Here is a 27139-nt window from a genome sequence, read left to right on the forward strand (position 1 = left end):
TCTAGCTGTAGTTGTTTGCAGTACGTGGTCTGTTATATCCTGTAGCCTTTACCAGCTCTTTTTACTATTTAATTCTGCCTATCCAAGCAATAACCTTCAGCGTTTCAAATGGACTGGTTGGTCAGACATACAGTTGTTTTATTTGCGGTTTTTTTTATAAAGATTTTATTTTTAGAGGGAGGAAAGGGGAGAGACAAACATCGATGTGCGAGAGAAACATCGGATGGGTTGCTTCTTGTGCACCCCAAACTGAGGGCAGACCCACAACTATGGCATGAGCCCTACCTGACCCAGAAGCAACTGGCAACCTTTGGGTTTGCGGGAGGGCACCCAACCCACCGAGCCACACCAGTCAGAGCTACAGTTCTTTGAACTGCTCAGCTAAATATGCCCATTCATTCCAGTATTGAGTGACTCCTAGGACGTGGCTCTCACTGAATTCTTCTTTGAGTTACTCCAATAGCCTCTCACATTTTTTTGTTGACTGCTTAAAAATTCTGCTTGGGGGATTAAAGAGGTTTTTTTCCCACTAATGTCAATGATATAATTAAAACTGCCAAAACTATTTTATCTATTAGTGTAGTGGTGAACCACCCCTTTGCTACTTAAACCACGTGGTTCAGACGAGGCGTGATCGCTAGACGCAGGTCCTGCCAACAAGACACAGGAATTAGTTTAGGGTTGGTCCCAATGAGATGGTTTAGGGAATTTTATAGAACTAAAGAAAAGATCGTTTCCAACTGGATTGCTAAACTGGTAGAAAGCCTACTGCTGGCGGCAGTCTTTACAACCCCTTGGACAGAGCCACTCTGGAAATGAAGCAGACACAGAAGAAAGCAGAGTTGAGAGGAGACAAATTTGACATTGCTTGTGCAACTGGAAGCCAGCGGTGCCAGATGTGAGCACTAGTCATTTTAGTTGGTTAACTTAAAATAAAAAGAACTTTCAAAGTCAGAGGCAAGCAAGTGTTTATTTGAGATCAGTAAGAAGAGGTATTTGGAAACCATATATTCAGGCAGAAGCCCACAAATAATGTTCTGATTAGGCAACAGAGGCTGTGGGTATGAGAAAGAACAATTATATCATTAGAAGGAAAGTATTTCTATTGGTGCAGATATCATAGTGATGTTACTTTTAAAGTGTTTTTCATCTTCAGTCCAGTAGTCATAATAACTTTTCATTATCTTTGCAAACAGTTGGGAACACAGTTGCTTAGACCCAATCCAAAAGGTGTACTCCAAGGTTTGAGTTACAAGCCACGCAAGGCAGTTCCTCTGGTGTGGCAGACCCGGCTCTATTTTAAAGTCTCTGTTTACATTATTGTCTGCATTTGGTTTGTCACTTGTAACTAAGAGACCCATGTTGAATTCGATTTGCATTTGCAGCATTCCTCCTCCTTTATTGAAAATTAGCACCTTTACTTAACTCCGAAGTTCCTCTTCCCCATAACTTAACAATTGTCACACTATCTGTTATTTTGGACTGCTGATACCTGCCCTTGTCCCCTCCCCTGCCATTTCCGCACTGCCAACACAGCCGTCTGAGATGAAAATCTGTTCATTATTTGCTTAAAATCCTTCAGACTTCCCATCACCTACAGGCAAATACCCTACTTCTTTCACATGACCTAGCTCCTTTCAAACTGAAATCCATTCTTCACTAGTAACGACTGCTTGTACTTCCCTGTACAACCTATGCTGCAAGTTTGGTTATCACTTACCCATCTTTTAAGCCAGGCCAAGCCTTCTCCTCTGCAGGGAGCCACCTCTGACTGTCCCTCAGTAAACTAAGGGCCCACAACTTGTGTTATAACTTTTATTGCACATATGGCCCTTTATGTGTGTTTCTCCCACTGGCCCATAAGCTCTATGACAGGATCTTGTTTTATTCATCTGTACGATCAGTGGCCCAGGATGGTGTGAGACAGAAAAAGTACGCACTGTTATCACTGAACAGAACCAATGGAGACTTCCAGTTCTAGTTCTACTGTGAACCTGAACCTTTTCAGAAAAGAATTTGTAGAACAATCTCACCAATCTTGGTCTCCCAGATTAATTCCAATTTAACAGTTCAAGTATGATTTTATGACAGAAGTCAATAGAAAGCCAGTTTGACCCGAAGGCACTGAAGGACTATAATGCCTTTAGTCCCAAGTCTGTCTCTTCTGGATATTACTTTTCCCCCCCTGAACTTGAGATTCTCTTATCTTTGCTTGTGTGGGTCCATGACCTCTCCCAGCTTTCATAGCTACATTTACAGCTGAGCTAGCTGCAGAAAACTCCTTAGGAGGGATCTATTTGAATACATCTTTCATACCTTATCAGTAAAAAATTAATTGCAGCCATTTTATAGAGCTTCCTAGCATTCGTGAACACACAGAATTTTTAAAAATGCGACTTAGAGGAACACACCTACCTCACTATGAACTAGCTATTTGAAGTCTGAGTTTTCGTGACACTGAAAAAACTGAAAAAGTCCTAACATACATCTCAATTGCCAACCTCTCCCCCAGGTTGCTATAAGGATTAAATGAGCTTATTAAAGAACTCCCCTAAAACAGGCAGGCTGCTTTAAGGAATATTCAAAGTGCTACTTTGCCATGACATAAGGGGCTTGACATCAGAATCTGAATCAATACTTTACTTCCTTCATTTAGCAAACATGCTACAAAAAAATGTCAGCTGAACTGAACAGTGTGCTTGGATACTTACATTCTGGTGAAAATCCCTTATCTTCTCACAGAACAGTAACAAAAAGCTCACAGAGCAGCAGTCAGTCCAAGCTTTTGGACCATCCAGATCTTTTAAACAATTTTGCTATCAACTCTGAACCCTTAAGTAAAACCCAGAAACTTTTCCCCAGTCTCTCTTGCAGCCAGGACTGAGGTATGTGATCTGGGAACTGTCAATCAAAGGCATCCATGTTAGTTATTTACTAGAAAGACACACAAAAGACACTAGGTAAAATCCCTCCTGGTCAGTATTCACACATGTAGCTTTGGGGAGGAGGAGCCCACAGTCTGACATCTACTGGTCAGCCATAGGAGTGCAGGCAGTAGTGCCCTTACTGAGCCCTACAGCAACGGGTTAGAAGAGGCCCAAGACATGGTTTAGGACATCATTTCTGGCCGTGAAGCTTTGAAGCCTGACTCTGGCCCTTCCAAAAAATTATTTGGGTTACTCTACTACTCATTTATAAAGTTTGAAATAACGTTCAAATTTAGTCATTAGACACCCATGCAAACTTAAATGTGGTCAATTTTAGGACTAATAAAAAAGAACTATCCAAAAAATCCAAAACTGACTGTAGCTTACACTCAGTTGTAAGATTGCCTTTAAGATGTAATATTCATCTTAAAGGCAATGAGTGTTAACCCCTATTATTTAGCCACAGTAAGTTTTTAATTTTAACTTCACTCAAAAAAGGTCAAAAAAATTCTAGCACTGCTATTTTGAATAGACCTAAAATCAGTTCTAATTTTTCTCCAATACTGAAAAATGACTCTCTGGGGGGAGGGAGGATTTTCTTTCAGATAATGCTGAGCACTCAGTTTCAACATCAGAAAATTAAGGAGTTTGGTCTCTCCTCTTCCCTTTTCTCAATCTCACAGCCAGGAAAATACAAGGGGTCAAGAACTTGAAGACTAACTTTTTCCCTGGGATGGGTTTTAGCCACTGTGCCCTTTCTTCTAAGAGTTAAAACATTTTAACTACTAAATGATAAGCAAAGACAACCTTGTACAGAAGCTGCAAAATTATCAAGTTTCACAATAAGCATACTGAGACACATACTTTAGTCATTTCTTTCAATACATTTTATTCTGATGAAGTTACAAAAGTAGATACAAAATATCTTTTTGTAAAGTACAGTTAACTGACTTAGAAAAATAGATAAAGCCCCTAAAGGTTTAAAAATACAACATAAATTTTCATGTAAAGAACATTTAAAAATATTTTGATGGTAACCAAGACTAACTTATGCAAGCTGTTTTTCTATGTAGACCAAACACAGAATGTTCTGTAATCTATAGCACACTGGCAATCCATTTGGATTTACAGAATACTTGTTTGGAATAGACTCTGATGAGAGAAAACCCAAGTGAATTTCAATGCAGTTATTTCAATAAAATTACTGCTATCACATATAATATCCCCCCAAAGTCTTTTATATAGTCTAAAATAGCAAAATAATGCAAAAACACAGGAGACCGAGGGACTATTTTCCCAGAATTCTACAATAGTAAATCCACTTAATGAGTAGGTATCAGGAGGAAGTAATGTCCCTGTAGAAGGCGCTCGGTGTGATGGCCCAGCCAGCATTTTTTAGCTACAGACAAGAGGCGGCCTCCTCTAACCAGGCAGGGGTAACACCAGTGCCATGACTGGGGCTGCTTGGAGACAAATTTCTAGGACTTACACTCTTTGGGCCTGGTTTATTTATGCTTCTGAGGTAATAATGTTAAGTTTAGAAGCTCTACTTCTAGCATAACCTCACTGCTCAGAGAAAAGGCCGACAGTATAATCAGGAAACCTCAGCAATTTGTGCAAAGGCTAAAATCACCACCAGGACTGCTCCCTCTGACCTCACTCTATGAGGCAGTTTCAGAGTCATGTGACTACTGATTCGCATTTCTTGAGCAAGGAGCCACATGAGCTAGAGCTCTCCAAGTCTATGAAAGGAAATACTGTGTTAGCTTGTGGTCCTCTAAAATCACTTTATCAGTCTGGAGAAGAATAAAGGATACATTTGGCTGTCAATACAAAAACTAGCATGCACATCACTGTCCAAAAGTCTTTTTAAAGGCCTGGAAAGAGAAGCACCAAAGGATTAACTGCATAATTTACAAAGCACTCTCCACCCCACTGCTATCAGGCAGGAGGAGCAGAGCAGACACTGAGAGATGACTAGTGATGAAGAGGGTCAGGGTAGGGCGTGTGGTCAAACAGGCAAACCCCAGGCACGGGGGGGGGGGGAGGGGGGGAATCGAGAGGCGTCAAAGACAGGCTGATTTCTTCCAACTCTCATCAAAAGTTGGCCCTCAAGTCAGGAAGGGGTCATCCTCTCCTGGTTCCTCCAGCTCTCCTGCCCTTGCCTCTCTGGCCTTGGATGTAAACAAACAATGCTAACACTGAAGTTCGGATGCATTGTTGGTTAAGCCAGATTAGTATGGGAACCTGGCAATGTTTTTATTTTTTTGAAAAGGATATCCTGAGTCTCAAATTACCAATAATTTTATTTGTGTCATTAGTAAGCTGCCTTTACACTACTCTAATGTGACCTATCTTTGGTTCATTTGGGGCTGGGTCACAAAGGAAAGGAGGATTTCTATCACTGAAAATAAGTGGAGAAAAGAGAGAACCCTTTTGTTTGAGAATATTAGAGATAATAATGAAAGCACAACCCTGGTTGAGAAACCTAATTTCATTCCTTGCAGGCTTAATTAAAGCCAACGAGAGAGGAAGTACCATTCTCAGTGGCATCTAGAGACCTGCTTTCTTGTTTGTAAATGATCAACATGAACATAAGAACCACCTGACAGGCACCTTTGAACAAACTTAAAACGTGGATTGTGAAATGTCTTATAGAGGGCTTTTCTTTTTGAAGAATTTGAAAGTGATTATCCCACTTTTTAATTCCTGAAATGAGGTATGATTTCAGTCTAATATGAAGAAATGTTTTGTTTCCTTTAAAATTCTGTATATATTTGGTAATTTACTGAAACCGAGCTATTATAAAAGTGGCACTTCTAAGGAACTCTCTCCTTTATGCTCTAGTCCAGAAAAATAAAAATAAACCACAAAAACCTTATCAAAACTAACCTTTGCCAAATCCGTCGAGACGTTGGGGAGTACTCTGCAAAAGTCACAACTCTGAAACAGGATGATGGGCTTAAAGTGACGCCAGTCTGGCAAGTCTTTGGTGTGCCTGTGCCTCAATGTACCTAAACAGTCAGTGTTTGCTGAACCCTATAAACCTGATGAAAATCAGATCTGTTCCTCATTAACAGGGAACATTCTTTTTATCTGATTAGAAAAAGAATAATTTCAAGTTTTGATACAAAAACAACACAGGATAAAACCCCTATGGGGGCTCAATTCATCCTTTGATATTAACAGAATGAAGTTTTTTTTAAATTTATTCCTCCCATGTTGTCTCATTGAAATGCATGTGCATACACACACACAATAGGTAACACGCCAAACTTTAAACAATGTTATAGAATGTGTACACCTTTCAAGGTCTTTTTATTGTGGTTTTCCTTAAGTTTAATCCTTACTGGGATAAAGTTGGTGCATTTCTATAGTACTCTTCACTAAGTCTCAAGCCATAATAAAAACATACAGAAATAATTATTTAAAAAAGGAAACTCCAAACAAAGCAATGGAGTACTTTCTTCCATTCTCCTAGCCAGATTTGGCCTCTGAAAGACAACGTGAATGAAAATAGTGGTGTGAGACCTAAATTTGTCATAATATTTTGGAAGTGTGGTTTTTTTCAGCCAAAAGATACATATTCAAATTACTCTGAATGTTTTTTTAAAAATCTACAAGACCACCCTTAGATGCTTAAAAAAAATTATTTCTGATGCACATTCCTAAACATTTTAGATAGGTTCATGTGAACAAAATCCCCAACACAGATTAAAAAATAAAGTCATTTTAGAAATAACTGTGGTTACTCCCATACATGTCATAATGATTTAAATCGCAATCATGGACTTTGAAAAAATATACATATTTCCATTATCTATAAAAACACCAGCATACAACTTCAAACTACAATGTTATCCAAAGGGACACAAATGTTATGTCTTAAGGAAACTTGAAAATGCCTCTTCTATTTGTAAAATAAAAGCATAATAAAACCGATCTGAGTTTTGAGAAAGTTTTTTGTGGAAATTTGCTAATAAATTATTGGTGGAAATTCTTAGTATCCATTAGGCTGTAATCTGAAACGGACTAAATCATTTTCTTCAGTAAAACAATACTAAGCAAGCAGATAAACTACAGATTAATCATCACATATTAAAACCAAATTCGACTCACTGACAGTAACAGGAGGGTCACACAGTGCCTCAGATTCAGCTGTGTCCTGCATGTCTCACTCTGACGGTATTAGGCCAACCTACCTTTGGGACAGTTTTATCAGTAGACACAGACAACAGGTCTTTTTATCACGTTTTCCGAAAGTCTGCATCACCAGTCTCTAACAGATAGCAATGAGAGAGCTCTAACAGTAGACGAAGCAAGAGGGTAACTGTGCTCTAGAAGAAACATTTATCTGTCTTTTGATCCAAGCTTTTCGATTAATTCCTGAAGAGGTGCCAACTCACGCCTATCAATCAGATTAAACTCCTAGAAAGAGAAGAAAAACAAAATTTTAAAATAGATCTAAAATTAAAACTATGTAAATGTCATTCGGAGAAGATATTCCCAACCCCAGTTTTCTGAAATCCAAAAGAATGATGAAATGGTCCCTGTGAACATTTAAAAATGAAATCATTTTTTACTCCCTTTTAAAATAGAAGAGAGGAGACTTACTAAATAAGCAACTGTACATAATAGCATGATGTTCACTGTGTAAAACATTAAAATCAAAGCTCAGTGTGTCTGCATTTACAAAGAAATTATCTGAAAACTGTACACCAAACCTTCGGCAGCGGCCACCCCTGGGGCAGCAGACCTTTCCCTTCCGCGTAGCTACAGCTACAGCTGCACTGTGGATCTACACCAGCAACACTCTCAGAAGGAAAACAGACAAGAGCACATGGGATAATCTCCTTTGTGTGATTCACAGAACTGTAATACTCAAATATCTATTGCAAAGTTATGTTTTTTCCACACAAAAAATATCTAGATATATTTATAGTTTGCATATATTGGGTTAGCAAAAAAATCCATTATGTTTTTCCATGTAACGGCTCTAGGAGCCCTCAGTTGCCTTTAACTTCATTTGAAACAGTTGTTAGATTGCATTGTGACAGCTGTCATATCAGGGTACGTTAAAAAAACCAACTTAGCAAAACTGGTGCATTTTTATGCAGTCATTTAAATACTGAAGATGGAAGAAGATACACAACGTTTTTAGTGTATTATCCTTTATTATTTCAAGAAGGGTAAAAATGCAACCAAAATGCAAGAAAAGATGTGTATGGAAAAGTTGCTGTGACTGATCCAACATGTCGAGTAGTTTGCAAAGTTTCTTGCTACTGTTGACATTTTGGCCAAATAATTCTTTGCTGTGGGGCTGTCTTATGTATGGGAAGATTAGTTTAGCAGCACCCCTGGCCTCCACCCACTAGAAGTCAATAGCAGAAGACAGCCAACATACTCAAAAAATCCTAATCAACAAAGTTATTGATGAAAATGAAAAACATGTCTTTTATTTTGCAGAATAAATGTAACAGAATTTTTGGCCAACCCAACAGAATTATATATCTATAAAGTGAGACTAAAGAGGCACTGATTCTTGATATCCCTTTCAAACAATGTGAATTATAGTGATATTTTAAAAGTTTCAATTCCAACTAAGAGCCCATAAGGAAATGAGCCACATTTCTGAAGGCTACCGGTAGGCTCCTTTAAAGTTTCTAGCTGCTGACGTCATAAGATTTGACCCTAGGGGGGGCTTCTGAAAACTGAACCCAAGACAGCAGGGTAAACAAGTTCTTCCAAAAGTTTCTCTTCCAGGCATAAACATCTCAGGAAGCAATCCAACTTCAGACATTTTTCATAGTGTCCCTTCACCCAGTAGTGGCGGAGCAGAAGGGTATGGACAAGCTTGCCTGAATTTCTGGTGTTCGGTCATATTCTAGCCAGAGACCTGGGCAGTCAGAGGCAGAAAGCCCAAAACTGAGGTGATGCTTTCTGTGCTCCTATGCACATCAAGGAAATAAACAATGTGGCAAAGAGAAAAGAGAACCCTGCTTAAACTTGGCTTTATGTCTATAAATAAGACTCTGTAAATTGCTCTTTATTAAAGTTACCAAGCCAAGTATGTATGTCCAAGTCAAAGGACACAGAAATCAACATGGTTCAACTCACCTGAACAAAGAAAATAAAGTGCTTAAAGGAGGTGTTGAGGTGGGCCTCCTCCTGCAGCTGCATCACGGAATCAAAGTGCTGGTGATAAATGTGGGCGTACACCCTGAACAGACGCTTTAGAATGGTCTTTGCCACAGACATAAAGTTTTTGGGAAATGGGACACCTGTAACATAAATATATAATGTCAAATATACATATATATTCATTAGTCTTCATCTAATTGAACAGTGGAGAGTTTAAATACAGCCATGGGCAACTTCAACAAATACACATTCACAAATACAAGTCTACTGCCATATATTTTTTAAAAGACAAGGGAAAAAAGAATCCCAAACCTAAGTATAAGAGATACATTCACATACCACACTTTTTCTGACTACCTTAGAATATCAGGCACAGGTACCAGAAGTTATATATAAGATGTTACTGAATCAAAGTTAAAATAAAACTAATTGTAGTTGTTTATTATTGAAGAGTTTCTCCCTTAGATGAAATGAAGGAATAAGCATTTTGACTGTAAACTGAAAATTTTTACTGTGTGTAATCTGTAACTCTCAAAAAATATTTTACACATTCAACTAGGACTGGAAACTCTCCTAACCAAAAGAAAAAAAAAAGGCACTCTTCACTTCAAATCATCATAATCTGTTTACAAATATTTTATCTTCTGAATTACTCTGAAAAGACAGTTTTCTTAAATGAGAAGTTACAAACTTTTTGTTTTATTTTTTACAGTGCTGTTTTCATTTTTCTGTAGTTTAAGAGGGGACAGACTTCCTGAAAAAGGGAAGATGAGCATCTCCCTATTTTTCAAAGAAAATAAACACCTCCTTAGAAAGAACTGGGTCTGGTAACGTCTCTCCAAGCAGTGCAGGTAGGGATGCAACTGGTTACTTCCTGAGAACTTTGTTTGACAAGACCAAAGTCTCTTAGAAGGTAGGGAGAGGAGAAAAACAATACAACTGGCACTAAGTATAGTAAACAAACACAGAAGAATGTATCTACTTCCAAAATAACCTAGATTAGCTGCCCTTATTAAAGGTCTGTTCGACAACATTACTCTTAAAACATTTTCTTTCTTTAACATTAAGAGGCCAAAAGCTAAAACACTTTCTCTTTTCCTACATTTTACTTCTCAGTTAGTCCTTCATAGCTTGAAATTTAGTATATTTTGCTTTTGTAAACTGGTTTTTGTGAGGGATCCCTCGTCCCCAGTCCTGGTTAACAATTTGCTCTTTCAAACACTATTCTGGAGTCCATGGGCGTATTTTTGTAAAATGGGGCTTGTATTTGTGTAGTGAAAAGATGGACTGTTATGTCAAATTCCTTTTCTCTCAGAATTTACAAATGGGCATCTTGCTAATAAAAGAACAGTAATAACTTGGGTATCTAGTTTAAAAATGAACAATGAATTTCACCTAATGAGTATATAATTGACATAAGTAAGATATAGACAACAGCTTAATGAGAGCGGAAAGAATTCTAGAACATTAGAATAAATCATTAATGAATGGGAAGCTGAGAAAAGAGAATTAAGTCAAAAGTATTCTGTATCTTCCATAAGAGAAAAAACCTTAATGAATAAAGAAATAGAATTTGTTTTAATCTAAGCATCTTCCAAGCCGAATTTAACAGAAAATTCAATTATAGTAAATATACGACATCGAATCTATGAAAAAGGAGATAAAATGCTTAATAATAGAATGAAAAAGCTGACCAACAGCAAACAGACCAAGTGTAACATGATACAAGTTTTTCTCCTGAAAAATAAATCTTTCATTAGACTTCAAAAAAGGAATCTGGGACTTCCGCCAAGATGGAGACATAGGTGGAAACACTGTGCCTTCTCCCACAACCAAGTTTGGATAAAACAAAAGTTTTGGAGAACTAAGACACACCCAGAGACCAGAAAACAGAATTATACGGAAGTCCGACAGCTACGAACCGTTCATCGAGGATGGTAAGAGGTGGAGCCAGCAGTGGAGCAGGGTCGGGCAGGACAGACCTAGGAGTGCAGGCAGCCCGGAACTAGTCGGGGTGCGGGGCAGACTGACCGCAGTCGCACATTCGCGCACAGTGAGACGGACCACACAGGCCCCAGGGGGCGAACCCAGTGGTGGAGGGCTGACAGCAGTGGCACACTCGCGTGCCGTCGAGCGAGGCGCGTGGGCCTGGTGACGGTGGCGGCTGCGGTGCTGGTGGGGGGTCGAGACAGCAGGCGGCGGAGGGAAGCCATTGTCCCTCTTTGACCCCGCCCCCACATACAACGTCACAACCCAGCGACTGAGTTGCCCTGCTCTGGTGAAAACCTAGGGCTCCGATCCTGCTACTTAACAGGCACGAACAGCCCAAAAGATGGCACAAGAAGAACTCAAAGTCCCAGAGCCAATAACTCTAAGCGACCAACAGATTGCCAGCCTCTCAGAAGCCCAATTTAAGACACTATTTATCAGGATGCTCACAGAATTGGTAGAGTACAGACACAAATTAGAGGAACATATGAAGGCTAAACTAATTGAAATGAAGGGAGATGTCCAGGAAACCAATAGCGATGGAAAGGAAACTGGGACTCAAATCAATGGAATGGACCAGAAGGAAGAACAAAACATCCCACCAGAAAGGAATGAAGAAATGAGAATTCAAAAAAATGAGGAGAGGCTTAGGAACCTCCAGGACATCTTTAAACGTTCCAACATCCGGATTATAGGGGTACCAGAAGGGGGAAAGAAACAGCCACGAGTGGAAAACGTATTTGAACAAATAATAAAGGAGAACTTCCCCAGTCTGGCAAAGGAAATAGACTTCCAGGAAATCCAGGAAGCTCAGAGAGTGCCAAAGAAGTTGGACCCAAGAAGGAACACACCAAGGCACATCATAATTACATTAGCCAAGACTAAAATGAAGGAGAGAATCCTAGAAGCAGCAAGGGATAAGGGGACAGTCACCTACAAAGGAGTACCCATCAGACTGTCAGCGGATTTCTCAAAAGAGACCTTACAGGCAAGAAGGGGCTGGAAAGAAGTATTCCAAGTCATGAAATCCAAAGACCTACAGCCAAGATTGCTTTATCCAGCAAAACTTTCATTTAGAATGGAAGGACAGATAAAGTGCTTCTCAGATAAGGTCAAGTTCAAGGAGTTCATCATCACCAAGCCCTTATTATATGAAATGCTAAAGGGACTTATATAAGAAAAAGAAGATGAAAAATATGAACAGTGAAAGGACAGCAAACACACAGTTATTAACAACCACACCTAAAACAAAAGCAAACCAAGAGGACAGCTAGATCAGGAGTGGAACCATAGAAATGAAGAACACATGGAGGGTTAGAAACAGGGGGGTGGGAGGAGGAGAAGGGGGGAGAAGGCACAGAAAATAGCATAGATGGCAGGTAGAAAATAGATAGGGGGGAGGGTGAGAATAGTGGGGGAAATATAGAATCTAAAGAACTTGAGACACGTGGTTATAAACTAAGGGGGGGAGAATGGTGGGGGAGGGAGTGTGCGGGTGGAGGGGAATGAAGGGGGGGGAATAGAACAACTGTAATGGTATAATCAATAAAATATATTAAAAAAAAAGGAATCTGCTTTGGTCTGAATATTTGTGTCAGCAACCCATGTGCACCCCTCCACCCCTCCACCCCACCTCACCCGAAAAATCCATATGTTGAAGGCCTAACCCCAGTGCGGTGTCATTAGTAGGCGAAGCTTTTGGGAGGTGACCAGGTCATGAGGGCAGACCACTCTTGAATGGGAATAATGCCCTTATAAAAAGAGGTCCTAGGACTTCCGGCCAAGATGGAGGCGTAGGTAGATACACGGTGCCTTCTTGCACAACCAAAATAAGGACAACAAAAATTTGGAAACAAAAAAAGAACCAGTACTGACAGAAAATTGAACTGTATGGAAGTCCCACAACCAAGGAGTTAAAGATGAAACATTCATTCAGACCAGTAGGAGAGGTGAAGGTGGGTGGCCTGGTGGAAAGGACTCGTGGCAAAGTGGCAGGTGGCAGACCCTGGGCACACAAAGCGGCAGTGTGGCAGACCCAGTCAGGCAGCGGATTGTGGAGGGGCTTGGTCCACAAGCAGCTGGAGGACTGGGTAGTCCTACATTCATGTGCAGATAAGCCAGGTGAAACTGGGGAGCAAGACAGACCACCCCACCCAGGGTTCCAGCATGGGGAAATAAGCCTCAAAACACCGACTGAAAGCACCTGTGGGGGTTGAGGTTCTGGGAGAGGCTCCCAGCCTCACAGGAGAGTTCACTGGAGAGACCCACAGGGTCCTAGAATGAACACAAGCCCACCCATGCAGGAATCAGCACCAGAAGGGCCCAGTTTGCTTGGGAGAAGCGGCGGAAGTGACTGAAACCCAGCAGAGAGTGGAGCAAGGGCCACTGTTCCCTCTCAAACCCCACCCCCACATACAGTATCACAATCCAGTGATTACCCAGCACTGGATCACAATCCAGTGATTGCCCTAATTAACACCCAAGGCTCCACTCCTCACTATGTAACAGGCACATCAAGACAAAAAAAAAAAAAGGCCCAAACGAAAGAACAGATCAAAGGTCCAGAAAAAAATACAACTAAGCCATGAAGAGATAGCCAACCTATTAGATGTACAGTTCAAAACACTGGTGATCAGGATGCTCACAGAAATGGTCAAATACAGTCACCAATTAGATGAAAAAATGAAGGCTATGCTAAGTGAAATGAAGGAAAATGCACAGGGAACCAATAGTGATGGGAAGGAAGCTGGGACTCAAATCAATGGAATGGACCAGAAGGAAGAACAAAACATCCCACCAGAAAGGAATGAAGAAATGAGAATTCAAAAAAATGAGGAGAGGCTTAGGAACCTCCAGGACATCTTTAAACGTTCCAACATCCAGATTATAGGGGTATCAGAAGGGGGAAAGAAACAGCCACGAGTGGAAAACGTATTTGAACAAATAATAAAGGAGAACTTCCCCAATCTGGCAAAGGAAATAGACTTCCAGAAAGTCCAGGAAGCTCAGAGAGTCCCAAAGAAGTTGGACTCAAGAAGGAACACACCAAGGCACATCATAATTACATTAGCCAAGATTAAAATGAAGGGGAGAATTCTAGAAGCAGCAAGGGATAAGGGGACAGTCACCTACAAAGGAGTGCCCATCAGACTGTCAGCTGATTTCTCAAAAGAGACCTTACAGGCAAAAGGGGGCTGGAAAGAAGTATTCCAAGACATGAAATCCAAAGACCTACATCCAAGATTGCTCTATCCAGCAAATCTTTCATTTAGAATGGAAGGGCAGATAAAGTGCTTTTCAGATAAGGTCAAGTTCAAGGAGTTCATCATCACCAAGCCCTTATTATATGAAATGTTAAAAGGACTTATCTAAGAAAAAGAAGATAAAAGGACAGCAAACTCACAGTTATTAACAACCACATCTAAAACAAAAGCAAACTAAGCAGACAGCTAAAACAGGAGCAGAGCCACAGAAATGGAGATCACATGGAGGGTTATCAACAGAGGAGTGGGAGGGGGAGAGAGGGGGGGAAAGGTACAGAGAATAAATAGCACAGACGGTAAGTAGACAGTAGACAGGGGGAGGGCAAGAATAGTATGGGAAATGCAGAAGCTAAAAAACTTATAAGTATGACACATGGACATGAACTAAAGGGGGGGAATGTGGGTGGGAGGGGTTGTGCAGGGTGGAGGGGAGTGAAGGGGTGAAAACGGGACAACTATAATAGCATAATCAATAGAATATATTTTTTAAAAAAAGAAGTCCCAGAGGGCTACCCTTCCACTATGCAAGGACAAGGTGACAGGCTGGCAATCTGCAGCCCAGCAGTGAACCTTCCTCAGAACCCAAACATGCTGACACCCCAAACTCAGACTTGCACCCTTTAGAACCTCGAGAAATAAAGTTCTCTTGTTTATATGCCACCCACTCTGGCATTTTTGTTATAGCAGCCCAAGCAGACAAGACAGAATCCAAAATGTGTTGTTCATAAGACACCCTTACACTAAAAATGACAAGGATCAATTCCATCAATAAATACCAATTCTAAAATCTGATTCAAAATATCAGCAAATAAAAAATACTCTTCCAGGAGAACAGAGAAAAAAAATAATGGAGAAAACCATATGGCTATCAACCACACATACTGGAAAAATTATCTGATAAAATTCTACAACCATACACCTGACAAAAAAATTTGACACACCTCTAACCAAATGAAAGATTCCTGCTTAATACTAACTACTAGAAGCACTCATAAAAGGAAACAAGAAAAGGATGTCTGCCACTATCACTGCCAACACTGTTCTGGAAGTACTAGTTGATAAGTACAATTAGGTAAGAGTTATACAAGAAGTATACATCAGCAGAAAGAGGCAAAATTACTATTACTTTAATGTAATGGAAATGTATATTTTTAAAATGGAAGAAAACCAACCCAAAACAACAGAAACATTCAAAATCTGATGGTCAATCATACAATTTATATAAAAATCAACAGCTTTTCTATACATTAAACACTAACCAATTGGAAACCAAATATCTACAAAAAACATTAAATGTGTAGGAATAAACTTAAGACTTGAAGGATTAGCAAGAAGTATAGAATTTTACAGGAGGAAATAATGATACGTGAAAAATGGAGAAATATATTTTGCTCTTGCATAGGCAAATTCAGTATTGTCAAGAGAACAAGAATCCTATATTAATCTACAAACTGAATGAAACTGTAATAAAAATCTCACAAAGATTTGAGTTTCTTTTTTAACCTTGAACAAATGATTCTAAGTTCTCTGGAAGAACAAATATCCCAAAATAGTCATGAATATTCTGAAAAAGAAGAGCAAGGAAGAGAGCCCTACAAGATGCTCAGATATGTGGCCATGGTTAATTAACACACTGGGATTTTTGTGGGCACAGATTGAGATTAAAAGACTCCCAAATATGTGGCAAACGTGACAATCAGGGGAGAAAACACACATGCGTTTGATAAACAGCACTGGGCAAACTGACTAGCATTTATAATTGGGGGAAAAAGGAAGGAAATAGTGAGAAAAAAAATTCCTAACAGAACAAAGATTTAAATGTGAAAACAAAAACACAAAAGTACTCAATGAAAACACAAATATTTTTATAATAGTGAAGTAGGGAAAACCTTTCCAATCATTATTAAAATCCAGATGTAAAGCCCTGGATGGTGTAGCTCTGTGGACCGAGCACAGGCCTGTGAACCAAAGGGTCACCAGTCCGATTCCCAGTCAGGACACATGCCTGGGTTGTGGGCCAGGTCCCCAGTAGGGGGCATGCAAGAGGCAACCACACACAGATGTTTCTCTCCTTCTCTTTCTCCTTCCCTTATTCTCTCTAAAATCCAGATGTCATTAAAGAAAAAATTAATAAGACAAAATAAGAAAGTTAGGTATATATATAATAACAAAAACACTTCATGAATACAGTAAGACTAAAGGCAACCTGGGGAAAAATACATACTTATGATAAAAAGCTAATATCCTTAGCATACAAAGGAATGAGGAAAGGATAGAAAAAGGAAAATACACAATGATCAGTAAAACAATAAAATGCTCAATCTCAACTGTCAGAAGCCGTCCAACAGCCATCCCTTGACACAATCGGGACGGATGAGATGCATCTGCACAGCAGAGGCAACTGTGGCTGGATTTCCTGTCTATCTCTTCTTGCATGTTTGTTTTTGCAATTAGTAGGTGGTGGAATTTTTAGACACCTGCATTTCAGGTCCAATGATATGCATAATTCCAATGAAGTTGTACAAAATAATTTCTTGGCCAGAGAACGAAGTCTCCCCTAATGAAGTAGCCCCTGAATGTCTAAAAGTTGATGGAGTAACAGCCCCTCCTCTACCTTGGACAGGAATATATACTAATTAGAAGTAGGCAGGCAAAGAAACAGGGGAAGCTGGTTAGCGACTACAAACTAAGCACGAAGAAACAATTACCAAAGAGTCAGAGTCCATATTACATAAAGAAACATTTTAGACACAAAGTTAGACATCACAAAGGCCTTATAATGAATTTCTTACAACCTCTGCTCGGTCTAGCATACCCTTTTGCCCCATGTCAAATTCTAAGAACTTTAATAACCAATAAGACATTCAAACTCTGTACATAGAGCTATTTCAAGTTATCTGATTAATGGCTCTCCTGGTCTAAACAACCTTTGTTTAACATAACTGAAACTATGGAAATTCTTGTACTTTTCCTAGGTACCTCTGTATTGGTTTTTAGTGCTTAACTGATCACGCCATGCGCCTGTTCCTTTAATGTTATGTAACAATCTCCATAAAAATAAAGCCTAAATCAAACTCAAAGTTCGGTCAGACACAGAGGCTGGCTGTTCTCCGGCATCCAGTCGGGTGCCTGACTCTTCTTTCACTGCTTGCGCCGTCCATCCTTTGGGAACCCTGAATCCTGCCGAGGCTGGGCCCCGGCAGTCATCAATATCTTAAAAATGTAGCTTAAAACAAATTTACTTAGCCATATTATAAAAATTAAAAAATGATTAATAAGTATTAGTAAAGAAACACAGGCAGACACAAACACATCTGGAAGGAGTAAACATTAATAATTCTTTTAGAGAAAAATGTAGTAGTCCCTGTTTCTTTTTTTTAAAGTGATGAAGTGTTAAAAAGCACACATTTATCATTTAAAAAGAAAAATAGTTCTACAACATTAACTCACCAATCTTAGAAGGAAAAAGAGTTTCATCATCAAGTTGATCTTGAACCCAAGTCATCAAGTAGTCAATGTATTTTGGTGCAGAACATTTGATTGGCTTTTTAATATTAGTACCATCTGCCCAATGATATTCATATCTGAAGAGAAAAAGGTATTACTGATAAAGTTTCCACATTAACAAATGTGTAAATTATAATCAAAGTAGGTTTACACTTTGTCAACAGAAATATGTATCTTTTTTAAAAAGATTTATTTATTTATTTTTAGAGAGAGCCGAAGGGAGGAAGAGAGGGAAACATTAATGTGTGGTTGCCTCTCCCACACCCCCTACTGGGGACCCTCAACTCGGACATGTGCCCTGACTGGGAATCGAACTGGCCACACTTTGATTTGCAGGGCAGCACTCAACCACTGAGCCACATACCAGCTAGGGCAGAAGTTATGTTATCTTTAGTAAATTACCCAAATTTCTATTGAAGATTATTGAGAGTTTCCTATAGAATTATTCTGAAATGTGACAGCTATGATTGAAAGAAGAGAAGATAATGTGGCAGCTGGCAGTTCCAGAATATAGAACAGCCCCGGGAAAAACAAAATAATTCCATTCCTGTCTGTTAGGCAGAGGGTACTGAGGACTGGGGATGGAGCTGATGAATCACTACATTCTGAGATCCTTGGCCACCAGGTTAGCACCAATAGGTCAAGATTATAAAACCCTGTTTCTTGGAGAGGGTGTTAAAGGAAACACCCTTGAACATGCATTTTTTGCACCCTCACCTTTGCAGAGCTAGAATGATTAACAAGGCTTACACAAAACTTCACTGTGTAAAGCATTTAAGCCATAGATAAGTTTAATTTTCCTATTTATTTTATTTTAATCTTTTAAGGAAACTTGAGAACTAAAACTTAAAACAACACAAAATCAAAATATTCCTCCTAAAATACTGTAATAAAAATATGACTATGAATTCATTTGGGATCTATTTATCCTTTATATCTGTAGCAAATTTAGAAAAGACAATTTTTTCCCAAGAGGTAAATAAATATCTTAATATCATCTATCATCACATAAAATCATGTACTATAGTGAAAAGACTGGAAGGAAACACTTAAATCATACATTATCACACGTTGAAACATTATGAGTAACAAAGAGTTCCATCTCTTTCTCAGTATTCTTGAAATTTATTATAGGTAAATTTTTAACACCTCGTATCTTTAAGCCAGATAACTAAAGCAGCACAATTTGGCAGTAATTAACACCAAATAAGCACAAGAAAAAAGAATCAAACATGAAAGAGTCAACTAAAAACTTGATTTTGCCTTGGCTGGTGTTGCTCAGTGGATTGAGCGCTGGCCTGCAAAACCGAAGGGTTGAAGGTTCAATTGAAGGTTCAATTGAAGGTTCAATTCCCATTCAGAGCACATGCCTAGGTTGCAGGCCAGGTCCCCAGTAGGGGGCACTTGAGGGGCAACCACACACTGTTTCTCTTCTTTCTCCCTCCCCTCTTCTCTCTCAAAAAATTTAAATAAACAAACAAACTTGATTTCAAGAAATTAACTTAAAAACTAGAAACAGAACCATAATGTTAATAAAATTCTAATTTTTCTGTTATTCCTCCAATTCAACATTGACCCTACTATAATGCAATTACAAAACCAAACACTAAGTACCAAATGGTAAACTATTTAATGATAACTAAAAGCTTATAGGTATTTAAGAACTCATAAAACTGAACTGCTTTAACACAAGCAGACAAGAAAAACAAAAAAGTATTATTTAATTTCTATCAATTAGTGATTAGCTTTATCTAATAGTCCACACACCTATATAAAAAGGGGTAATATGTACCTTGGACCTGCAGACATGACTGGACAGCTTGCTTCAGTGCAGAATTCTGTGATAGTTCCATATAACATGTTGATTTGGTTGAAGAAATCCACAGCTGGCAAGATAATAGCAGAATTGTATTAAACTATACATGTAAACACAACAGAACACCAGACCCCTCAGCTGAAAAAAGTAGACAGTGTGCTCCAATTCTTGGGAAATTCAATAATCCAGGATACTGTAAATTCTAAGTTGTCACATCCACGTAAACTTTTAACATATATTCATGTTTGATGTACTAAAATTTTACCAGCATATGACAGCAAAAAAATAAAAATCAGGCGCAATTCCAACTTAATGGTGACTATTAGGTCATTAGCATACATGATTTGATTATATCCAAGGGAATAAAAAAAGTCATAGTTTCTCTTCATGTGGACCAGACAATATCATTTGTTAGAAAAGTGTTGTGGAATATATTGTGAGGCGGAAGGTACACTAGCTGTTATTACCAAGCATTTAAAAAATCTAACTCATCATTAAAAAAAACTGAGGCTATGCATATTGAGGACATAAAAAGACACAGGATAATATCCCTTGACCTGGATTCTCCAGCTAACAGAAGGAACAAATTACAAGAAATGAATAATACAACATATAAGAAGGTAGTTATACAAAGGACAACATCTAAGTGCCCTAGTTCAGAGCAAAAGCAACATATTAAACAGGTGAGCTTGTCAGGGAGGTACGTTCTAAAGCTTCAGCTAGATCTGCAAAACAATGGGAGAGGAATGGGGCGAGTAAAACAACTTCACTGACTGAAACATATTCTGTACAAGGAGAATCCCATATACCTTAGAACCATACAAGTTTTTAAAAATGTTTTAGTTCCCTGTCTAAAGGAGTACCTAAAAATCCACTAGGGCTTTTCCAAGTTTCTTAAAAAACATATTAAAGAAACTTTGTACAAAACTCCCTCACTGACAAACCTTCCTCTTAATTAGTCATGTTTCTAAGAAAGCAATACTCAGGCACTCAATACTCTTTCAAAACAAAGAGTACACCCAGATGGTATGCTAGTTTATTGGTCTAAAACAGCGATCTTCAGCCAGTGTGTGCCACAAGAATTTTTAAAATGTGCAATATTTGACTATTTAGTCAAGGCACGACCTCTTTTCCCTTAGATTATCAAATTATAAAATGACAACAGCTAACACAACAATAGCCATCTGGGGTGAACCAATCAAAATTATACCAATTCTTTATTTTCTCAGGGCAGCAAGAAACAAATGTTTTTGGTCTACTGCAGAATTTTAGTAATCAGTTTGTGTGCCATGAGATGAAAAAGGTTAAAAAATCACTGATCTAAAGTAAGTGCTCTCCAAATGTGCTCCAGGGATTCCCTGTTTCAGGGCATCTGTGAGGCAGGAACCACTTTAACTGCCCTTCCCCCTCTCTCAGGAAGCACCCTGGAGTTACCCAGTGGCTCCATGATGTGGGACATCACCACAGCCTGAAGGCAGAAGGGGACATCAGACTCCAGCTGTCTCCTATTATGCTAGACATGAAATAACATTTGCAAAGATGCAAAACAATGCCACACTTCTCACTAAACTTTATTTTGAAAAAGTCATTATTTATTAAAATATGTATTAACATGCAATGGGCTTAATACTGTTATTTTTAGATGAATCTAAAAATGAGCAATATTTAAAATTTCTAACACTCTAAGTATTACTAGCTATAACCTACAATACGAAAACTTTTTGGGGTTCTCAATAATTTTTAAAAAGATTTTATTTATTTTTAGAGAGATGGGAAGGGAAGAAGAAAGACAGGGAGAGAAACATTAACCAGCTGCCTCTCGCACATCCCCAACCAGGAACCGGGTAGCAACGTAGGTGTGTGAACTGACCAATGACCCCTGGGTTCTCAGGCTGGTGCTCAACCCACTGAGCAACACCAGCCAGGGCTGGGGTTCTCAATATTTCTAAAGAACAAGGGGATCCTGAAACCAAAAGGACTGAAAACAACTCATCTAGAACACTAAGTCACAGAGAAAAATCTAAGGCTGAAGAAGGCCAATGAACACCTTTAAAATAAAAGATGATAATGTGAATAAGGTTTTAAAAAGAAGGGATCTTTCCTAATATGTAATACTCCACATGGCTCACATATCAAGAAATAAAGAAATATACAGTGAAAATATCTAAATTCCAACCACTACAAATCCCCCACACACATATGTTACCATATTAATTTTTTTGGTACCTTGCCCCTAAGTTTCTTTGTCCTGTCTTACACAAAAAGTAGTATGTTATGCACTTCCGCACTTTTTTACCTTAGTGACGTGAATAATGTTTTTTTAATGAGTTGAGAAAATAAATTTTTCTTAATATGGCTACTGGAAAATTTTAAATTACACTTGTATCTTACTTTAAAAAAATTTTTTTAACGATTTTATGTATTTACTTTTAGAGAGAGGGGAAGGGAGGGAGGAGAGGGAGAGAAACATCAATATGAAAGAGACACCTTGATCTGTTGCCTCTTGCAAGCCTCCAACTGGGGACTTGAACCACAACCCAGGCACGTGCCCTGACTGGGAATCGAACCAGCAACCTTTTTTCGATGTGCAGGCTGGCACTCAACCCACTGAGCCATATCAGCCAGGGCTTCTTTTTTTAAGATTTTAAAAAAAAACAGCTCTGGCTGGTGTAGCTCAGTGGATTGAGCATGGGCCTGCGAACCACAGGATCATGGTTCGATTCCCAGTCAAGGCACATGCCTGGGTTGCAGGCCAGTTCCCAGCAAGGGACTCACCAGAGGCAACCATACATTGATATTTCTCTCCTTCTCCCCTTCCCTTCCCCTCTAAAGATAAATAAATAAATTATTTTTTAAAAATATCCTCATATTAAAAACAAAACACCAAAACCCTTTTTTATTGGTTTCAGAGAAAGAGAGAAGGAGGGGGTGAGAGGAGGAAGTGAGATGAGGAGGGGGATGGCGGGGGAGAGAGAGAGAAGCATCAATTTGTTCAGTGTTCCACTTATTTATGCATTAATTGGTTGCTTCTTGTATGTGCCCTGACCTGAGTGAATCCACAACCTTGGTGTGTATCTGATGACGATGATGCTCTAAGCAACTGAGCTATTAGGTCAGGGCCAGAAATGATACACTCTGAACATTCAAATCTCTAGTCTCAGCATATTCTTCTATGCCTTGCCCTCCTCACTTTCTTGAACTTGAGTGACTTTCAGCTCATGGTTCCCACCATTTTCTCCCAATCTCTCAATTTCCTATGACAACTCTTAAATCACAACAAGTAAGTGACTGAGGGTTTGACCTGTGGTGGACTTTTCTTTCTACGTGGTAGGCAGATTGAGAGCTTCTGGGAGTGGAAGCACAACTATACAGATAGATTCCTTAACAAAGTCATGTTCCATCACAGGTAGATTCCTTGCATTTATCAATCTCTTATTTGACCGTACTCAGCTCCATTCTCCCCAGAAATTACCCTAAAGCACTTACCATTTCTCCTTAGGTCTCTCTGCTCAACCACAAAAGCTATAACCAAGAGCTTAGTGTTTCTTTATAGATAATCTATTATATTATAACCCTTACATACCTGCAAAATGAAATTAAGAGATTTTAGCCCTGGCTGGCGTAGCTCAGTGGATTGAGCGCGGGCCTGTGAACCAGAGAATCTCGGTTCGATTCCCAGTCAGGGTACATGCCTGGGTTGCAGGCCAGTTCCCAGCAGGGGACATACGAAAGGCAACCATACATTGATATTTCTCTCCCTTTCTCCTTCCCTTCCCCTCTAAAGATAAATAAATAAAATCTTAAGAAAAAAAAAAGAAAGAAAGATTTTAGCAAAACTTTCCTGTAAACCACAAAAGTTGAATGTCATTAAAAACTTACTGTTAACAGCAATCCATTCATTGAGATCCTCCCCCTCTGGCAACATAACAGCTTGTCTCAGATTTCCACTTCCTAGAGTTGCTTCTGCATGTTTTAAGAGTTCATACTGATGAGACCCTTCAGGAATATTCTTCTTTGGTTTGAATGTTTTAGAAGAACGGCTGCTACTGTTATGTTAAAAGAAAAAACATCAATTTTAGGACCAGAAGCAAAATGGAATAATTAATGGCATAATATAAACTGCTCTGTAAAATAACATATTCCCTGAAAAGTGCCAGGATCTGCGGGGGAAGGGGGGAGTATGTGTGTGTGTGGGGGGTGATGATCACAATAAAAAATGCTTTAAATTTCTTTCCTCATGTAGCAACAGGATTAGCAGCACAATTTCACACATAAGACAATTTAACTATGCCTCATGAAGCAGTCTAGTATAATAAAACGGGCCCTTGAACCAAAAGAAAAAAAGCCCTAGATTTTAGTCCTTGATCTGCCATTATCTCTGTGATTGCTTGAGAAACCTAACCTTCTGGCCTCAATTTCCACCTACACAAAATGGTGCTGGGGGGGAAGTAGCCCTAAGGTTCCATCCAATAGCTCAAAAAACCAGCATCTGTATCAAAACATCTAGGATGTCATCAAAGCAAACCACAGCAAAAGTGACACTTTTTTTGAGGTTTTTAGCAGGAAAAATAAATGAGACAGAGGCAACTGGTTATTGGGGGGAAAAAATCTTTATTCCTATCTTTATCACCATCCTCAAGGAAAATCTTCTTAACATGTGTTTTCCACAGTTATTTTTTAAAAATAAACTTTTTATCTAGGAGGACAGTTGTATTTTTATGACTTCAGTATCATTACTAAGAAAATGGTTTACCTTACAAAGTATTATCTCCTCTTTTTAATGGAATGCATTTGTCATAACATTCTGCATTCTTTTTATTTCTTTTTTTAACATTTTAATTGTTGTTCAAGTACTGTTTTCTACCTTTTACTCCCATCCCAGCACCCCCATCCAAGATTATTTTTAATAATGAAAAATCTAGAAACAATCCTAAGGCTTACTGAAGTAATGATTAAATAAGCTATGATATATCTACAAACCATGGAGTACTGTATTAAAATAAACAAGATACAAGAACAAGATAGAGTTACATGTGTTTACATGAAAAGATCTCAAGACATGGTTAAAACAAAACCAAATGGATACCAGAAGCTCATTTTTGTTTTCTGTTTAATTTTATTTTGTTTATGCTATTACAGTTATCCTAATTTTTCCCCCTTTACCCCGCTCCACCTAGTTCCCCCTCCCTCAGGCAATCCCCACACCCCTTGTCCATGTCTATGGGTCATACATATATGTTCTTTGGCTACTCTATTCCCTATGCTCTATATCCCCTTAATTATCCTGTAACTATAACTGTACTTCTTAATCCCTTCACCTTTGGAAACCCATTTTGTAAATACACAAAGAATAAGAAAGGATTCACATCAAACTGATACTGGTGATTACTTCTAAGAAAGGAAAAAGAATAGAACTGTGGGCTTTTACTTTACCTCAGTAATTTCAATTTTAAGTAAGACTGATTAAAAAGTAAAAAAGTAAAAAAGTAAAATCAAATATGGGTAATTTTTGACATGACAAATACCTACATTTAAATGAGAAATACTAAACAACAAAGAATGGTCTTTTACAGATAGAAAACTGTGAATGACATGAAGTTAAATATGGAAAAGATGAAATGATGGCTCAATATTGAAATATGATCTCTGTCTAAATTAAGACTTGTGTTCAAATGACACCATCAAGACAATGAGAACAATCTACAAAATGGGAGAAAATATTTGTAAATCACAGATGTGAGAGTGACTTGTACCAGGGATCAAGAATTATTATAACTCAAAATCATAAAGAGAAATAATCTGAATTAAAAATGGCCAAAGGCTGTCAATTATAATTAAAAGCAAATTTTTTTAATGGTCAGAAGATTGAAATAGACATTACTCCAAAAAATACATATATATAAATGGCCAATAAGTACACAAAAGGATGCTCCACCTTCTTAGTTATTAGGGAAATGCAAATTGACATCACAATGAGAAACTACCATTTTACATCCACTTAAGATGGTTACAATCCAAAAGACAACAAGAGTTAGTCAAAGTGTAGGGAAAATGAAATTCATTCACGGTGATGGGAAAGCAAAATGGTCCAGTGCTTTGAAAAAGTTTGGCAGTTCCCTCAAAAGATTAAACATGGTTTCCATGTAACTGAGCAATTCCACTCCTAGGTATAATACCCAAAAGAAATGAACACATACATTCAACACAAAAAATCTGTACTACATAAAAGTTCAGAGCAGTATTATTCATAAAACCAGAAAGTGGAAACTCAAATATCCATCAACAAAACAAAGTTCAGAAGAAATACACAGCCTCTCACATTTACGTTCAAAGACCAACTAAACAACGTGCATAGACAAACCGCTAAATAAACATTAACTCATAAAAAGACTTGAAGGACAGGAGAGATTGTTCTAGTAAAATAGATATTTGCAATTAAAACATAAACCATACAGACTTTTTGACACGGTAATTAGTCATACTTTGGAGCCTATACCCTAAAAAAAAAAGAGGGAAAAAGCGATTTGGATAAAGATATTCTCAGTAGTACTAATTTGTAAGTAGCAAAAGAATTCAGATTTCTCACAATACGGAACTAGATTAACTCTAGTTATGAAACACTATGTAATTTTAAAGTGTAATAAAAATGTCAAGTGTGTGGGTAATGTCCGTAACTAAAACTGTATTCAATACATTATATTTATTTAAACACACAACATATATTTAAACCGTTTACTACGTAAACAGCGCTACCTGAGAATACTAAATAAGGTGCTAGAGCAACGCTTCTCAAACTGCAGCACTCCACGTTCTCCTGCGGCAGCATTTTTCCGCGGGGGTAACAATACTGACGATAATTAAAACTGGGCAAACGGTGCAGTAAAAAGCTAAGCCAGCAGGAATCGTTACACGAAGGCTCCAGACTAGAGAGAAACTGGGAGCCCCTGGCCGCGCCCCCAGATCGTCCCTGCGCCCTCGGGGGAGTTGGGGCGGAAAGTTTGGAGGCGCTACGGGCCTTGGGGCCTTCTCGTTCCGTTTCCTTTACGTTGACTTCTCGCTCCATTTCCTTTGCACCGACTTTTCATCTCCGTCTACCTCGGCCCACGTCCTATCCTTCCCCGTAGCCGCAAACCGGGGCACGACTAGGGCCAGCCGATTCAACCCTGGGGCCGACCCCAGCCTCAGCCGTCGGCTCGCCCCTCCCCGACCTCAGCCTTCGCTGAGCCCTGGACCCCTCGGCCCAACTGCACTCACAAGAGGAAGCTCATCTTCTATCCTTAGACAGGATGGAAGGGGCCCGTTGGCCCCTGCCGCAGTCAGGTTTCGGAGCCCACACGGGAACAATGAGGTAGCGATCGGTTCTCAACCCGCCAACAGCAGCCGCTGCTCCGAGCCGAGGTCGAGCGGCTATAAACCACGCAAAAAGCCGAGCCCACCTGGTTCGCCACCCCCAACCTAGCAGAACCGAAATGCGGAACCAGCATAATCTCGCGAGA

General features: G+C 39.0%; 1 protein-coding gene across 1 annotated transcript; it reads right to left on the bottom strand.

The window, feature by feature from the left end:
* Positions 1 to 5610: 5610 nt before the first annotated feature.
* MOB1A (MOB kinase activator 1A) lies at positions 5611 to 27139 on the bottom strand. The gene is made up of 6 exons (XM_037064860.1): positions 26898 to 27139; positions 23523 to 23689; positions 19620 to 19713; positions 17771 to 17904; positions 9045 to 9208; positions 5611 to 7355 (listed from the first exon to the last, which is right to left on the bottom strand). Exons 1-6 carry the CDS (start codon positions 26909 to 26911, stop codon positions 7278 to 7280), a joined length of 651 nt encoding a protein of 216 aa, XP_036920755.1. The 5' UTR covers positions 26912 to 27139; the 3' UTR covers positions 5611 to 7277.

Source organism: Sturnira hondurensis, unplaced genomic scaffold, assembly GCF_014824575.4.
Source record: "Sturnira hondurensis isolate 20B ecotype Veracruz unplaced genomic scaffold, ASM1482457v3 Scaffold0015596, whole genome shotgun sequence".
Classification (NCBI taxonomy): domain Eukaryota; kingdom Metazoa; phylum Chordata; class Mammalia; order Chiroptera; family Phyllostomidae; genus Sturnira; species Sturnira hondurensis.

What these genes read in the sequence shown, in the direction of transcription:
- MOB1A (XM_037064860.1), bottom strand. An exon ending in TGAATGGATTGCTGTTAACA is followed by an intron (nt 19,714 to 23,522) that starts GTAAGTTTTTAA and finishes TTATCTTGCCAG; the next exon opens with CTGTGGATTTCTTCAACCAA. An exon ending in GTCATGTCTGCAGGTCCAAG is followed by an intron (nt 17,905 to 19,619) that starts GTACATATTACC and finishes TTTTCTCTTCAG; the next exon opens with ATATGAATATCATTGGGCAG.